Source organism: Myxocyprinus asiaticus, chromosome 37 (genome assembly GCF_019703515.2).
Source record: "Myxocyprinus asiaticus isolate MX2 ecotype Aquarium Trade chromosome 37, UBuf_Myxa_2, whole genome shotgun sequence".
In the NCBI taxonomy this organism is placed as follows: domain Eukaryota; kingdom Metazoa; phylum Chordata; class Actinopteri; order Cypriniformes; family Catostomidae; genus Myxocyprinus; species Myxocyprinus asiaticus.
This window is the reverse complement of record NC_059380.1, coordinates 2,764,659-2,782,923: the sequence shown is the minus strand read 5'-3', so window position 1 is coordinate 2,782,923 and position 18,265 is coordinate 2,764,659. Positions and strand designations below refer to the sequence as shown.

The following is an 18,265-nucleotide window of genomic DNA, read 5'->3' as shown; positions in this document are numbered from 1 at the left end:
AGGGAAATTACAAATCCCACAAATCAACCAAATAAAGATTCAGGCAAGGGCTCCTTTACTTCCCATTCTGTAAAAACAGCTTTCCTTTAAAAGCACAGATCTCAATTTCGTTATCCGGCTGAGCTCCGCCAAGGCATGAGGATTTCACAAAGTCATTGATGGAAAGCTGTTACGGTTGAAATTAATCTGCTGAAGTCTTTATTAGGATTGTTCCGCCCATTGAAAAGTACAACTGAGAAAGAAAATAAATCCCTCCACAATTGCTTCACCAAATAAATTAGAACAGCCGTTCTTAAATGCATCAACATTACACATTTTTCATTAATGATCGTTTATGTGCTTTAATGCATTACTTAAGACATATAATCTGCTTTGTCTAGTGAACTGGAAAGGGAGGGTTTTTTTGTGATAAAAAGGGGCATTCAGACGGTTGCCATGACGACATGGCCTGCCCGCTCAAGTTTTTACAATTAGCAGGATGCAGAACAATTGGTCTGGACTCTGTGAGGTCTATAGAAGCACAGATCAAGACCGCACACTTAAACGGAGAGCTGACATGGGTTAAAAGAGTTTGCAGTGGTTATACAGAGGCTTGAGTAACTGATCAGACCGCCTTGAATCTCATTTGCACAGGTGTTTGCTGAAGTGTGCATTATTCTGAAGGTTTGTATCTGAAGGTTTTCTAAAGAAAAAAATGCAATGATGGGACCCAACCAAATACAGTACGGTGTGTCCAAAATCAACCCTTAAAGGAATAGTTCACAGATAAAACAGTGAAAACTAGTCTTTTGGAGCCATATGAAAATGTCACAAATGGTCACGATCACTTACAATGGACATGAATGGGGCAGTTAGTATTTTAATGTTTACAGATTGGCCCCATTCACTACCATTGTAAGTGTCTCACTGTTACCCAGATTTGTTAATTAATTTTTAATGAAAAGGAGGGATGAGTCAAAATAAATTTTGGTGCTAATAATTTTACATGATGCCACAAATGCTGTCGACTGAGCTTAACTTGTATTGAACCTGCAATATTCTTTTAAGGGCAATATTTGCCCCATAAATATGAGTTTTAGGGGCATTTTCCTACCTCTACTTGTCCTAATCATACTAAATAAATTGTTAAATTCTTCAATGTAATCTATTTATTAACATAAATTCTCTATCGGAGTAATACCGACAATATGTACTACCTAGGCCTAGAATAAAATATTAAAAATATATATCAGATGTTACAAATAAAACTCCAAAGAACTTCTGCCCCCACATTTTAAATATTGTAGGCATTTATGCCATTTTCGGTGGCATTTTTGCCCCAATTCCCCATTAATTTCTGACCCTGGTAACGATACACGCGAGAACCAATGCCGTTTGGCATCACTAATGTGAACCGCCTCTATATGCTTTTGTTGTATGAAAAAAAAAAAAAAGCATGAACCTTCTTCAAAACATCTCCTTTTGTGTTCCCTGGAAGAAAGAAAGTCATACAGGTTTGGATTGACATTAAGGTTGAGTAAATGAGTTTTGGGGTGAACTATCCCTTTAAATAGCACAATAGCCTCATCAGGGTTAATTAAACCTGGACGAAGAAAGGAAATCATTATGAAACGTGTCAAACTCACTTGCTGTCTGTTGTTGGGCATATAGGGCAGCATTGTAGAGACGTGAAACATCAGTTCAAAGTCTTTATAGGTGGTGTAGAGCGAGTGAGTGCCAGTGGAGTCCGCTATAGAGGAGGTGAGATTATATCACACACATAAGTGTAATACCAGTAAACTAAAAAGACACATACATTCATGATGAAATACAAAATTAGTTTCCTATGTACTCATTTGCAAATGGCTCATCTACAGAGACTAAGAGATTATGAGAAACTGTCCAAAGCCCAACAGTATAGGCACTAACTGAACAGCAAAAATGTGGTATTTACATAACCCATTTTAGAAATGAACCTGAACTTGCCAAGCTGTGATCTCTACAGCTTTCGAGTCGTCGAGCATTCACAACAGTGAAATTGGATCAAACGTTTAAACATTCTGACATCAGATGAGACGTTCTGAGAGCAGCACTTACTTTTGTTGTCCAGCTGTGCCCTAAATTTGCTGAAGCCCTTCAGTCGAACTCTCTGACCCAGCAGATCCAGAAATTCATCCAGTGCGGGACTACCACTCTCATTGTTGTACATCTCCTCCTCTGTGCTCTGACCCACCTGGCAGTACAGGATGCCCACTTTGTGCTGGTAACTCATCTTCAAATAAAAAGAGAAAAACGGGCAGTTTGAGATGCTATTCTTCTTAATATACTTATAAAAAATGTGATTTTTAAATATAGCCACATTGTTGATGTCCAAAAATAAAAAAAGACATTTACAGTGACCCCAAAAGAGCTATATATATTATACTGCATCTCCAACACACCATGACATGAAATCATCAAAAGCACTCTTGAAGCACATGGTCACAGTATGCTGATATACATCGCCTGTCACAAGTGGCGATCAAGCCATGTTAAGTGCTATCAATCTGTGCAAAAGCCTGGCACATAAAAAGACCATAATCACATGTAGACTGGCATCAAATGCTGCTTTTGCATTATGTATGAGACACACACGCCAGCCAGAAACTCAAGAAAGATGATAGAGAAACACACTGGAGCTCCAACAGGCAAAACTTATTGCCAGGGAAGCAATACTATAACTATTAAAAGCAGATGTACAGAATATAAAAAACAGACTTATGATTTATAATAAAATGTAATGCTGAATTGAGTTGGTTGCACACAGAGGAATTTTTATGGTAATTGTCTCAAATCCCCACCCCATACCTTGGGGTAAAAAATGGTAAAAGCAATTTTTGTGCTATTCTGACAATTGCCTAGGATTTTGTGCCATAAAAATGCCACCAACAGTCTCTAAAGAAGGAAGAAAAAACTGCTGGCGAGCGCACTTGTGGGTGGCGCAAAGAAAAAAGGCATAAGATGAGAAACGATTTTCTTTCATTTTCACTGTAAGTGTTTCTGGTCACAGTTGGCAGCATCTAAGACAGGTCAAGTGCCCATTATGTGTGGCTAGGTGGTTGTCATGGTGATATTTTTAGCGGTATTGTTGGAGGGGTGGGGGGCAATTATTTGCCTTAACAGAATTTTCCGGGTTTAATACACATTGAGCTCAAATCAACAGCACTTGTGGCATAATGTTGATTACCACAAAAAATTATTTTGCAAAAATCTGGGTTCCAGTGAGGCACTTACAATGGAAGTGAATGGGGCCAAAGGCGCACAAAATTGAAAGTGGCATAGAAGCGACACATAATGACGTGATTACTTCAGCTAATCTGTTTTTTATTATTTTATTTCAAATTTGCATTTTAAAACACTATCGGTTAGGTGCTGGTTAAGGGTAAGGATGTCTGTTTTGTTAAACTCACATTGATCTTTTCGGACAATATTGGTTAAGTTTAGGGTACAGTTTTAGTTTAGGGAGGTAAGTTTTATTTATTAAAACCTCCATCTAGGGGCCTGGGTAGCTCAACGAGTACTGACACTGACTACCACCCCTGGAGTCACGAGTTCGAATCCAGGGCGTGCTGAGTGACTCCTAATCAGTCAGTCGGGTCTTCTAATCAACCAAATTAAAAGCGACCCAGAGATGACTTTTTACTTACTCAACAGGTAAGATATTTTATTGATATGGATTATGTATAGTTGTGTAATCGCACACACACACACACACACACACACACACACACTCTCTCGTCTGTGTGTGTGTAGTGAAATACAATAATTATACTGTAATCATTGCAGACCATTTCACTTGCTAGCACACGTGTGTATAATTTATATAAAGAAATCCTTTAGTTTTAGTCGTGATTAGTGGTTCTCGCTCTCAATACGGTGTGTGGTAAGTTGTGTGTGGATCGTGGAGAGTAGCATGAGCCTCCACATGCTGTGAGTCTCCGCGGTGTCATGCGCAACGAGCCACGTGATAAGATGCGCGGATTGACGGTCTCAGAAGCGGAGGCAACTGAGACTTGTCCTCCACCACCCGGATTGATGTGAGTAACCGCGCCACCACAAGGACCTACTATGTAGTGGAAATTGGGCATTCCAAATTGGGAGAAAAGGGGATAAAAATATATATAAATAAATGAAGAAAATCTTCCATCTAAAAACCTCGTCTGATCACAACCTTATTTCGCTTGGTTTTGGCACCCCCTGCTGGACATTTCACTTGAAAATTGCAGCCAAACGTGTAATGAAGCTTGTAATTTCAGTTTTGCAAAAACGTTGCAATGTTCACGTAAATTTCAAGAGACCAGGCTTCAAAATAATTTATTTGTGGTAATCAACATTATGCCACAAATGATGTCAAATGAGCTTCGCTTGTTTTGAACCAGTAATATTCTTTTAAAAACCAGTATCTCTTGAACCCAATTCCACACTAATTAATTTTTGGTTGAAAACGCATTGATTTTGCTACATTTACCTGTCTCATCCAGACAGGAACAGCATGGAAAACGCTCTCTCTTACCACATACTTTTAAAAAAACAATGACGTTAGGAAACCGAGAACCGAAAAATTAATAAGTATGGATGAAGCATTATAAAGTGATGACTCAACTATTGTTCTAGCTTTCAATGTCATCCTCAGTATTTAATTTAACTTGATTGATTAGACATGGCATATTATGGTTTATAATCATTACCAACATTAATTTTACAACTAACTCCTCTCAATGCACATACTGTCCTACAGAATTCCTCTCGAGAAATTTGCCCCTCTGGCCGTCATGTGGCTGCAACATCGATCAAGCCGTTTATTGCTTCTCAGATTCCATTCAGCCAATTTACCGACAAAACTGCCCATCTCTCATTTCCACTCTCGCCGTGAGATGTTCAAGTCCAGCTCTGTTCAATAAGTAATGAGATCTTACTTTTTATAAAAAGGCTCCTTTAGTAAAACCCCATCTCGTCCTGACACACCTGCAATTCGAACCCTCAAACGGAAATGTTGTAAGGCCATCAGCACCCGATAGGCGCCTTGCCCAAAGGAACCACTTTACAAGCTCAATCTTGCTGTAGTTATCCAATGAACAATGCCTTTTAAGAATGTCACATCATCAGGAGAGTGTTGCACACATCTGTTTCTGTTTTTATCGAACATATTAAAACTCTAAGTGAATGGGACGTATGAAGGATATAATTGATGGTTTCAGAAACCCCCACTTGATTATGTCTTAGTAATTACAAGCCTTGTAGACATCTACGGTTCATAACACTGTAAGCTGCATGCTATGAATCATTCTGGCGAATGAGTGTTTCTTCCCCCCAGTCACTTTGTGTTAGCCAAACTGTCTCTTACTCACCAAAGGGCGCTTTGATAATTTTGCATTATTGCAGTATTGTGGGAAAGACTTATTACTCATTGAAGCACTGCTCACCAAGCTATTGTGTCTAACTGCGCAGCACCCATAGAATAACGTTCTGTATTCATTTATATACCAGGGACTGTGCATAATGTGTCCATGATTTTTTTTTGTTTTTTTTGTTTAATAACACCTCAATTTTAAGTTAAATTTCATATGAAATTATCAAGAATATCCTGTGACTGGTCACCATTTCTTCTGGTCAAGTTTTTCACTCTTTATAATCACCTTTTTCTTCACTAGTTCACTTTAAATGGTCCAATTGTGTGACAAATTCACTTTTTAAAAGTACAAATATTCCATGTAGTGTCTCAATTAATAAGAGGTCACAAAAGCTATAAATGCATAAGCAAATGTTGTTTAAATTAACTTTAAATGGAGCATGTGTTCAATACAAGTCAAGCTTTGTTGACAGCATTTGTAGCTGAACAGAAAACAATTTTGACTCATCCCTCTTTTATATATATATATATATATATATATATATATATATATATAAAAAGCAAATATTGCAAATGGTTATAGAAAGACAATTACAATTTCGATTACAGTTAACAAGTTATACGTGTTGACATTATTTTATTGAGACAAAATCAGGGATTTACAGCGTTTAACAGAGGGTTTATTGGCGGTATGTTGTCATGACAACTAAGTTGTAACATTGGATATAACCGTACACAGATAATGTTAGTAAGCAATTCGATCATACTAAAATCATGTTGTGATGAGGAGGAGGGCATGGCCGGGCTGTGAGGGTGCACGGCCGGCACTGAATCAGCTGAACAGCGGGAGAGCGAGATAAAGGGGAGCCGGAGGTGTCAGTTCAAGAGAGAGAGACGCACGCGCCCGCGTTGCATGTGTGCCCTATGTTTATGTTTGCTTAATGTTGAGTTATTTATTAAACTTTACATTGACTGTTCAGCCGGTTCCCACCTCCTCCTTGCCCATCCTTGCACATTACACATCATTACACATGTTAACATTAGGGATGCGAGACTAGTCGACCAAACGGATCTGACGCTGCTAGTCGAAACTGGAATTACTAGTCGGTACATTTTTTCCCCATTAAACTGTTCAACAATTTTACACATTTACGTTTGGCTTTATATTTATACAAAGGCTGCTCTTAAATTACCGTCATATTACTGTTATACATTTTACAAACAAAGAGGATATCTGGAGCATATACAAAGTATCATTTCACCGCAGACTTGTGTGCTTCTTCCCTCTCTCACTCACGGCGCATGCAGGAAAATGTCCTCTCGCTAGACAAGAAAACTCAGCAAAGTAGCTATAGAAATCACTTCGGTGGTGGTGGTGTGGGAAGCGGATTTCGGAAATGTTGTCTTGAACGTCGCTATGGATGTTTTTAAATCTATGCGTGCTTGCAAGTTATTTTTCAGCTGTGCGGGATATTTCAAGCACAGGATAATCGCCTCAAGTGAGTCAAGTCCTGTCTTTCACTGGACTATGTCGACATGTTCATTTTGCTACTCAAAAAATGTATGCTTTTGAGTAAGCAGCCTAGAAAATGACTGTTTATTTTCCACGAGGTACTGACTGATTAATGGGTTAAACTTTCTTTTATTCTGTGTGCACGTCATGTTTAGAATACATTAGGTTTATTGTAGGCTACATCACAGGCCTATTTATTTCTATCACACAGCTATTTTTTTTTTTTTACATCGTAACTGTTATTGGTTAACGTTCTTTACTGAACAGCTGTCATATTAGATCAATGGCTAATGCACGACTGCACATTGTGAAATTCACGCAACTTTTCAGCACATTTTGTTCTCATAGATTTGGCTTAGCCAACCTTTTAATTATTTTAAACAATGTCCTGACTGTTTTAATATGTTAAAGCTACACTATGTAACTTTTGGCCCTCTAGCAGTTAAAAAATAAAACTGCATGCGTCTTGCAGAAGAACATTGTTTTGGTTGTGCTTCGGCTCGGCTCCTCTGCGCGGTTGAATGTGGTTCGAGGCATCGGTGTACACATGAATACAGGACATCTTATCAGAGCGAATGGACAAATAAATAACGAAAGAAAGGAAAAGACGGATATCTAAACGCATGTCATCTGAGCAGATAAGTGCCATATTTTATGCAGTTGTTTTGATGTTTTGAAATAAATTACGTTAAAGTTAGGCAACGTTCGTTAACATTAGACATAACGATTGTTAGTCTGATAAGGTCAAACGTTGTAAAGGTTTTATAACTGCAGGATATTCTGGCCAAATAGACCACAGTAGTAACTAATTTATAGATTGTCATTGTTACCAACCATCATTTCAAGACTCACATGTCCTTGGCAAGCCTAGAACTAAAGGATTTCTTTATATAAATTATACACACGTGTGCTAGCAAGTGAAATGTTCTGCACTGATTACAGTATAATTATTGTATTTCACTACACACACACAGACGAGAGTGTGTGTGTGTGTGTGTGTGTGTGTGTGTGCGCTTACACAACTATACATAATCCATATCAATAAAATATCTTACCTGTTGAGTAAGTAAAAAGTCATCTCTGGGTCGCTTTTAAATCCTTTCAGTTGTCGGCACCTCTGAAAATCCAAGCCGATGTTGATTTGGGTTTTATTACGGACTCCGTCGTTTCCCTTTTTGCTTGTAGACTCTGTATGGTCAATTTTTCTCGTTCATTGTGACAACAAACTTTCAGCTTCACGGTACTCCCACACCATACATGCGCTACAGTAGCCGGAGCTTATTTTCTCTGTGTACGGATATGACGTGAACACGTGAACACGCACGGGCGATTGACGTATGTATGCAATTTCCCGTGAAATCCGTCCCGACATCTCTAAAATATAAATCATTATTATAGGTTTATCAAAGTGTATTTGGGTAAAGACATGGTTTGGAAGATAGATTTTTGTTGCACTCTCTCATTAATAACATTTTGTTATTTTTTAACAAATAAAAGTTACATAGTGTAGCTTTAAGCAACTTTTACTTGGTGAATTACTTTTAGAACAGGCTATTAGGGTTGCTCTATTGGTCCGGCATTATTCATTCAACTGTTTTCAATAAATGTTGTTTTATATAGTTCTATATTCGCTAAATGTGAATGCGTGTCAGGTTCTATATTTAATGTACAATGATTGTAATTCAAGGTGAGCACGTCGCAGATAAATGCCCCTTTTCAGCGGAATTTAGCTTCGGATTTGGAATAGATTAAGTATTTTAAATGGGTTGCATAAACAATTTTCATTTAAACGTCAGTGAAATTAGTCGTTCCACACATCCTTAGTTAACATGTCTAATGTTTTCATCCTTTGGCTACACTTTTCACACAGTGTTTATTTCAATTGTATTTATGGACTGGACCCATTCACTTCCCATTGTAAGAGCCTCACCGTAACCGCAATGTTTGCTTTTTTTAAATAAACAATGGACGAGTGGAAATTATTTTTGTGGTAATCAACATTATGCCACAAATGCTGTCAATTGAGCTGAACTTGTATTGAACCTGGAACGTATCTTCAAAATCAATGAGACACTTGCGGCCTCTTTTGGTAATATAGTCACTGGATCTCTTATTGCCTAAAAAACAATATATAATTTATTTATTTATTAAAAACGGTTTATTAACTTTTTTTTTTTTTTTTTAAAGTAACAGCAAATAAATGAACAACACACTTTCTATGTGTAAAACTCATTGCAGGCTTATTAGTATGGGACTCACCCCCTGCTGATCCAGTTTCAGCAGCTGTTCTGGGACTTTGGGCGAGCTGGTGGCCAGCCTGAGGCACTGAATGTTGAGCTCCGGAACTACATACTCCAACACCTCTTTAAGAGGGAGACCACGGGATGTCCCATGCTTTGCCGTGGAGGGGACGGCATCCTCCAGGATTGAGCCTCTTAAGGTGGTAAGCTGTGGAGTGATGAATAGAGCGAGAGATGGATTGAGTCAAGAAACTGAGGTTTATACTCATAATAAAGATGCAAAGAGTTCTTAAATGTTGACTGAATGCACCATATATAAGTATTCAATGAAATCGAGTAAATCAGTAAACATATGAATAAACCATTCAAGTCAGCTTTCAATGGCAAAACACTCACTTTGAGTGCCCCTGCAACGAGCTGAATCCAGCTACATGCCCTGCCAACCAACACGATGAATAACTGAGCTCAGCTAACTGTGGAGGATGCTGAAGTAATGCTTTGGCTTTTAGCAAGAGAGCCATTGTACACTCAAGGGCAACTTCATCAAACTATTCAGTCACCCTTAAATCCCTGGCAAGCTGCATATGAAAGATCTCATTGTGACTGTTAAAACTTCACTGCAGTGGTGAGAATCTTGTAGTACAGTGAGGTAATTTATATCACCATACATGGAAAATCAATTGTACGCCACAGACATAATCCATCTTGAGCTGATTTTCAAAACAATCAATGCCATTATTGAGGCAGCTCTGATTTGTATTCAGAGAAGACAATATAAAAGCTTTGGGAGATGCACTTAAGGGGATGGTAATCAATTATGAATTAATGAGAAGTCCACTTGTTGTCTGATAAAAGCATGCAAACAAACTGCCCTCAGTTTATTTAACATTTGATTGGATTTCTGGAAAGCAAATGAGAATGAAACCACAATAAATTAAGATCTGATGTACTCGTTTCCAAAAACGTTTTACATATAGATTTTAGTTTTGAGGTTTTTAGTCCATGTCTATTAGCTTTGAAGTCACCTGCTTTTGAAGGCATCCTAATAAAAAAACAAAAAAACAAATTGAGAATCAGTTTTTTATCATTGTAGGCATGGACTACACATACATAATATACATAAAGGGTCTGTTCCAAAACCTAGTGAGCGTCCTTCGGAGGCAGCATGTTAAGACATAGGCGCACTCCCGATGAGAAGGCTGTTCCAAAAGGTAGGTATCTTAATTATGCTACCTCTGAAGACATCTCATTTTGGCCAAACTCTATGGAAGCATCATATGTATCTGTGATGAGGAGGAGGGCGTGGCCGGGCCGTGATGGAGCATGGCCGGCGCTGAATCAGCTGATCAGTGGGAGAGCGAGATAAAGGGCGGCCGGAGATGCATTTGTATCTGTGTTTGTTTGCGTTTGTTTTGAGTTGAGTTTCTCATTAAAGTTTACGTTGACTGTTCTGCCGGTTCCCGCCGCCTCCTTGCCCATCCCTTACCCGTTACAGTCTTTAAGTGGAAAAAATTCACAGTTGTTCATATCCCTCAAATGTTTGTGGTTTCAAGTAAACAATAAATTTGTGTGATAAAGTTGAATTCATCTGGGTTTTCTTTTTCATTTATTTCCCAAATGTTCAGTCCCGGGTTTCGGCATCACTTTAACGGGTAAGGGACGGGCAAGGAGGCGGCGGGAACCGGCAGAACAGTCAACGTAAACTTTAATGAGAAACTCAACTCAAAACAAATGGACACATATGCAACGCGGCCGCGTGCGTCTCCCCCTCTGCCGAACCGGCGTCTCCGACCGCCCTTTATCTCGCTATCCCACTGATCAGCTGATTCAGCGCTGGCTGTGCTCTATCACGGCCCGCCACGCCCTCCTCCTCCTCACAATATCCTTCCCCGGTTGAGCGATCCCAGAAGCACTGTGATAAGCTCTGCGAAAAAAACAAATCCAAGATGGCGGACAAAGTGAGATAAATTGTGATTAAACATATACTTCTAATCCATTCACTACTGACACACAAAACTGACTATTTTACCCAAAATGTGTGTCTGCTATGATTATTTATGCTCATTAGAAGGTTGCGTCATTTCTCTCGAGTCACCTGTATTGAAAACAGTTGCGAGTCGAGACTCATGTGCTGCGCGTGAGGAGCGCCATTTTAATGATGCGCGGAGCTGCTGCCTAAGTAGAGCATTCCAAATCGTTCTCTTATGAGGCATCATTATTTTGGTAAGAATTCTGCTATATAATATATATATTTTAAAGGTGCACTCAGTAACTTTTTGTTCGTGTCATCTTGGACTTACAGTGACACCTTGTGGTGTGGATGCAGCATCATTCAAAATCAATAGTTTTCAGTTACAGATGCCATTGTAGAAATTCACTATTTACAATCAGCCATGATTAATTTAATCCAAGAGTGAAAGTGTTCAATAACAGGATGGTTACTGAGATTAAGCAAGTGGTATTCAGCTGGTCATGTGATTCTTAAATGGCAGCCCCCATGAGGGCACCCCTCCCCCATATAGAATAAAACAGCTTTTATAAGATTACTGATATGACTAGAGTCTTCATCTCATGTGAGTGGTCATGATATTATACATATGTTTCAAATTACAATCTCATTTCTTTAGGAGTAAAACTTTTTTAATGGGGAAAAAAATTACTGAGTGTACCCCCTGGAACCTCCTTATTTACTCCCTGGAGTAAACTACACCTGTTTGGGAATCACTGTGCTAGTGTACTCCTAAAAGTTCTCCAAATTAGCCTTTAGCATTTAAAATGTACAAACTTTCTCTTCCGGGAAACGGACCAAAAATACTGTATTGATTATGGTTTTCAATCAGTGACATACTGTAAGTAAAGGGCATTGTCTATATAAAAAAGGTCTCATTTTCATGGGGTCTTTACCTGTAATAAAAGTAGTCCATTTTATACCACTGTACTTGGTTGACCAAAGACCACTGGCTCAGCAGAGTTCTGTGAACTGGTGTGTGTTAACAGTACGTTTGAAAGACGCTGTCTTACCTCGCTGGTCCTGAAGATGACTCTATAATTATACTGTGTTCCCTCCTTCCCCTCCTCCAGCTTCTCTCTCCGGATACTAACTGCCACCGGACCCAAGTTCTCATCAACACCAAAATAGTTCTGGTGCTCTGATGGAAAAAAAAGAGAGTAAGAGGAGATCCAATTTCCATAGTGAGAAGAGATGTCCACCCATTCCTACTTCACAGAATCCATTACTATGGTGCAATACTGCTTAAACTATAAATAGTTTAGTTTTGGAGTCAAATAACGGTTTAGATCTTTGAATCCTACCTTTATTGAAGAAGAATTTGTGATAGTAGTATGCACCCATGTCAATGTGCTCAATGATGTAGCGTTTGAGGCAGTCTCGTGGAACAGCGTAGTTTTCACGAGAGGCGTAATTCTCACGAGGCAATTCCAAGACAGAAACCCCTGCATTAGTGCAGTGAGAACTCAGAGTGGATTCAATGGTGTACGTTTCGCCAACATTGTTGTAGGGAATACTATTTGGTTTGGTGGCACACAGTTTCCTTTCACCTTCACCACCAATCTCATTCCGGAAATATGGGCAGCTCAGCACCAATCCACTGCTCTTTCCGTCCCCCTCGTCAGGATCGGTGCAAAATTTTTGTCCAAGTTCCTCACAATTGTCCAAAGGGGACTCACAAGCATATAAGGTGTCAGGACTGTCCAACATCCCACCACCAACCTGGTGCTGGGATGCTGCAGAAGCTCCCGTAGTTATATTCTTCCGTCGTGCCAGGTTGGCACGATTTGTAACAGCCTCGCTAATATTGAAGAGCACACTCTGGACGTCATAGTGGGCGAAACATCTCTGGAAGCTCAACGGACAGCCGTGTCTACTACAATCGTCATGTTCGGTCAGTGGCCGTTGCTCACTTTTCATGGTCTTCAGCCTGCGGAAAATTGACGTCTCGCCCTTTTCGGATTTCTGCCGCTGCAAGAAGGACTTCTCCCTTTCCCGACTGTAGAAGAGCGAACTGTCCACATAGTCTGCATAGTTCGGAATGCAGAGAATGTCCCCCCGTGCTATCTGCGCTGCCGTTTGAAGGCTGGGAGAGAGGGTGGTCTCGTATCTACGGAACTCCGGAAAGCCGTGTGGTGGTGGAGCGCTAGGTTGCTCTGAGAGTTCTGGCTGAAATCCCTTAAGATTGGAGAAGAACCCTTCATCGGTCAAACCCTGACGGTTAATGGACGATGTGCTTCCATACTCTCGGTGCAGAGATGCACCAGTATTGGGGTTGACCGCCGTCTGGTTCATGTCCTCCGCTCCTATATCACTGATTGTGACATCACTATTGCTTCTCTTCTGGAGAGGGTGGTGCGCTTTACCAGGTGAATGGCTCAGAATTTCACCAAGCCCATATTTTGCCTCCAGAAAGCTGGGGTTTGGAGGAGAACCTGGGCTCTGTTTGACAACATCTTCTGCCAGTTGACTTGGTACTCCATTCTGGAAGGTTGTCATCAAGCTGTCGTAATTCGGTGGTGGACCGTGGTTGCCGTCCTTCCTCTGCGGCCAATCCGACACTCTGGCTCGGACCCCCATCTTGGGCACTGCTGGTGTTCCTTGTGTGTTTGTGCTAGGAGGTCCCATATTCCCATTCAGATCTTGAAGATTTTTGGCAAAAAGATCATCAGTCTGCATCCCTCAAGAGAGACACTTGGATTCTCAAGCTTCTGTGGCCTAGTCAGCTATCTTTCTTGTCCTAAAGTTCGGGACATTCATATCTAATGTTAAATCGGCCTGACCGATTTAGGCATTTTACGAAATAACAAGACAGTGTGCTTGGGGAAGAGAGTGAATAATGACTGACCCACATCAGGGTGTTCAGACCCACAGGTCTGTAATCCATAGGAGGAGAATAGGTCTCTTTATCTCAGTTTCACTGTCAAGGACAACTGCTCACTCCACGGGAGGGCAAGCAGGAGATACGGTCATTTCACAGGCATGTAGGCTTAACAAAGCCAGGTGGGATCCCTCTGATGCTCTGGAAAGGAGAGAGAAAGATAGAGAAAGATCATTAGACAATACATTGGGGATGGAGAGATACCTAAGTGACCTTGGAAGAGTGCATAGCACTCAAAATCCTCAACTGAACAAAGCATCAGCAAAAATGGAAATTAAATTAATAAGGGTTTGAATGTCTGTTCAGAAAGGACATTTCTTTTTCACCTGAATGCATGCAATTTCTAGATTATTTATATAACAATGTGGTACTTTTTCACCTTTGTGCACAAGCTATTTAAAGATAAATATCTAAAAGCATCAGTGACTTACATCCAGGTACTTTACATTTCCTTATAGATTCTTATAAAAAGATTCATATTACTTCGCCTTAAGCATAGAGCTGTAATCATAATTTAGTTATATCAAGAGGTCTAAACATAACTTTCAAATTTTCAAGTTAGAAATAAACAGGAGGCATTTTGGATTTTTTTATTTTAAAAGTGTATCTCCTATATGAATGAAGAGATTGTAATAAATGAATTTGTATAATTCTTACAATTTTATATGTTTCTCTCGTGTAGCACGTTTTGATGTGTATTGGCTTTCTATTTGCAGGTCTTGTATAAAGTTATTTCTTATGAACTGTCTTGATGTGCAATATGATGGGTGTGGTTTTCTTATTGACCTACTTTTTAATTAGTACAATTGAAATTGGTGTTACCTGGATGAGATTGTCCTGCCCATTTCATTGGCTAGATGTTACTCTTGTATATATTTAAATAATTGCATTGTATCTGCTCTGTCTTAACTTTGTAAACCCTGATGAAGGCTTGTGTGCCGAAACGCGTCAGTTTTTTTCAGTACATTTCTCCCTTCAACAAGTGTTGCTGGATTTGTCCTCTTCAACATAACTTTCAAAGAAATCTTCCCATTATTTTTTTCATTACATAGACTGATTCATAAATTAAATTGTTCCCTTTTGTGTCCCATTTGCAAACTGCAAACATCTGTCGGCAAACAACACTGGGTGCAGTTAGAATGGCCTTGAAATATAACAATGAAAAATATGAATTATTAACATGATTTACCAATATGTTATCCTCTTTCTTTACACAGTTTTTCAAATTCAGTTGCAATTGCATGTTTGCTAAGATGGGGTCACAGACACCATGGAAAAACAATGCTAAAAGCAAATAATAAAATGCAACTAGCCATATGATTATGCTCATAACCGTTTAAAGGTAGGGTAAATCACTTTGCATATCATTTTTGTTGACGTCAAATCCTGTTCCATCAAACTCCATGATATCCACATGAATTTGTCTGTTTCATGCGTTAGGCTGGTAAATCACACTTCTGGTGATTTGATTTTAAGGACATATTTGTTTACTTCTGTATGATAACAATTCTGATCCTATGTCGGGTTGCATTTGATGTCCAATTTAGTTGCTGGTTTAGTTGAACCCAATGACTCTTCCTTTCAGTGAAAGTGCTTTCCAATACACTAAACTGTCATCCAAATATAAAGTACTAGAGAGAGAGGAAAGGGGTATAAAATTACAGTACTGACAGCCCCAGCGTCGGGTACACTGAAGTGTGTGATTTGCCAACCTAAAAATAATCCTTTGAAAGGCAAGCTGATTAAACTGCCGTTTATTAATAATGAGTTTTGGACGCACAGTCCTGTCTGACTGTTACATACATACTGACCCCAATAACACTTGAACCTTTAACCCTATGAGATAAACAAATTTTTTTCTGTCTGTGTTTCCACCAGCTGTGCTCAATGCTAAAGTTTTCACTCTTCAAACTGAAATCTCTATCTCAAGTCTGAAATTTCAGCTGTTATTTAAAGTCAACATGAAATCAAAATGGACCCTGTTTACTTCAACACACATTCCAAATCTTATCTTTTAGTTTTACATGTTCAAAATTGCTTCACCTCTGAAACAACTTTCCTTTTCAGAAGACATCACCATGCCCTCTTATTGCTCCATGCTGGTGTGTAACACCCACTTTCCACAATGCAATCAATTCCAAGTGGATTAAATCGCACTCTACATTCTCTCAATATCACAATTTACTCGGAAATACGTCACATTATAGAATTAAAATGGGTTGTGAATGCTGTTTCATGTTAACTTCAAAGCACACAAAGGGCACTTCTTGTTTAGATTTACAGCGAGAAGGTTGATGATCATTTTTAAGACCCAATTTTAAAAACTCATGCACTTCTGTGAAAGGAACATCTTCGCAATGAACTTCAAAGTGCTGGAACAGATTATATTTCATAAGGCAAAGGGGTAGAATCTTGATTAAATAATCATCAAAAGATAAAGACATTGACACTGACATTTGGTCACAGTAACCTAGTTGCCATCCACTTTCCACGCTGTTTTGTTATCAACAAAGTGAAAATGCGTAAAAAAATGTTTGCGAAATTTGCCGTCTTCTGCCTGTTTCCATTCAAATGGCCTTTTATCAATACAAATGGTGTGCATGATGATGTCATGCTTAAAAAAACACTTTGTCACATAAGTTTTAAAACCACCTGCCTAATATTGTGTAGGTCCCCCTCGTGCCACCAAAACAGCGCCAACTCGCATCTCAGAATAGCATTCAGACATGATATTCTTCTCACCACAATTGTACAGAGTGGTTATCTGTGATTGTGTATATATATATATATATATATATATAAAGCTCTGGAAAAAATTAAGAGACCACTGCAAAATGTTCATTTTCTCTGGATTTAGTATTTATAGGTATGTGTTTGTGTAAAATGAACATTTTTGTTTTATTCTATAAAGTACTGACAAGATTTCTTCCAAATTCCAAATAAAAATATTGTCATTTAGAGCATTTATTTGCAGAAAATGACAGCTGGTCAAAATAACAAAAAAGATGCAGTGTTTTCAGACCTCGAATAATGCAAACAAGTTCATATTCATTTATAAACAACACAATACTAATGTTTTAACTTAGGAAGAGTTCAGAAATCAATATTTGGTGGAATAACCCTGATTTTCAATCACAGCTTTCATGCATCTTGGCATGCTCTCTACCAGTCTTTCACATTGCTGTTGGGTGACTTTATGCCACTCCTGGTGCAAGTCAAGAGAATCATGACACTGGAATGGAACAGCTGCCATAAATATAGAATACTGATTTAAGAAATATTTGGAGTAGTCTCTTAATTTTTCCAGAGCTATATATATATATATGTGTGTGTGTGTGTGTGTGTGTGTGTGTGTGTGTGTGTGTATATTATATATATATATATATATATATATATATATATATATTATTATTTTTATTTTTTTTAAACTGTAAGTTCAGTTGTAAGTATACATTATGGTAGATACGGAATTTAATATGTTTTTTAATTGAATTTTTTTTATCCAGACATAATGATTTGTTCATGTATTACATTAAAAAGAATGTTAATCACGGTCATGAAAATAATGTTACAATGCAAAAAATCTTAATGGTCCTTAAAAAAAGGCTTCATTTTTTTAGAATGATGCTCACTTATTTTAATTTGTTTAGATTTTAGGGTGAAATATGACCAGCACATTTTGAGATACACCCGTGAAGAAAATGTTTAGAAGCTGGCTATATCTTTTGAATTCTTCTGCCATTACGGCATGAAAAACATCATCTAATTTCTGTAGCAGCTCACAGCTGCATTCAGTACCACACAAGTCTTACGTCACATCTTTCTCATTCAAAGAATACCAAATGTAACACACATGAATTATTGACTCATTTCTGTGCATCTACATGTGTTTTTAAAGATTCGTGGAGGTCTGTTTATCTTCCAAGATATGCAACAAAAGTGTGAAGCCCATGATTAAACAAATATCTGTTTTGGAACCAGATGGTTTTAAAAAATAAATGTAAATATGGATTACAATTATGTAAGATAAAGAAGATAAAGGAACCCAATGGCTACAGAAAGCTCATCCAGCACTAGTAATGACTTCAAAGAACAACATGCTGCACATCTGAAAGCCACCCTCCCACAAACCCCCAATGGGCTCCAAAGCCGGGCAAATGGCCAATCCCATCCCCCAACCCCCCGACGTCCTCCGTCCAGCTGCAGTTCCTGTACAGGTCATTGATTACCATTATGAGCCAGTCCCCTGCATTCA

The 18,265-nt window shown here is 38.7% G+C and overlaps 1 protein-coding gene across 2 annotated transcripts in view; it reads right to left on the bottom strand.

Moving 5' to 3' along the window:
* The window catches only part of LOC127427819 (signal-induced proliferation-associated 1-like protein 2), a 112,940-nt gene that overhangs the window by 47,958 nt on the left and 46,717 nt on the right, over window positions 1-18,265 (bottom strand). Inside the window, exons 2-7 of one of the 2 annotated variants that reach the window (XM_051675625.1) lie at window positions 13,978-14,151; window positions 12,434-13,869; window positions 12,143-12,270; window positions 9,141-9,329; window positions 2,077-2,251; window positions 1,626-1,729 (exon numbers count right to left, since the gene is read on the bottom strand). In XM_051675625.1, the coding sequence (XP_051531585.1) occupies window positions 1,626-1,729; window positions 2,077-2,251; window positions 9,141-9,329; window positions 12,143-12,270; window positions 12,434-13,808 (1,971 nt within the window). In that variant the 5' untranslated portion in view covers window positions 13,809-13,869; window positions 13,978-14,151. Of the gene's footprint in view, window positions 1-1,625; window positions 1,730-2,076; window positions 2,252-9,140; window positions 9,330-12,142; window positions 12,271-12,433; window positions 14,152-18,265 lie in introns of both variants that reach the window. The other variant, XM_051675626.1, reaches the window with a different exon arrangement.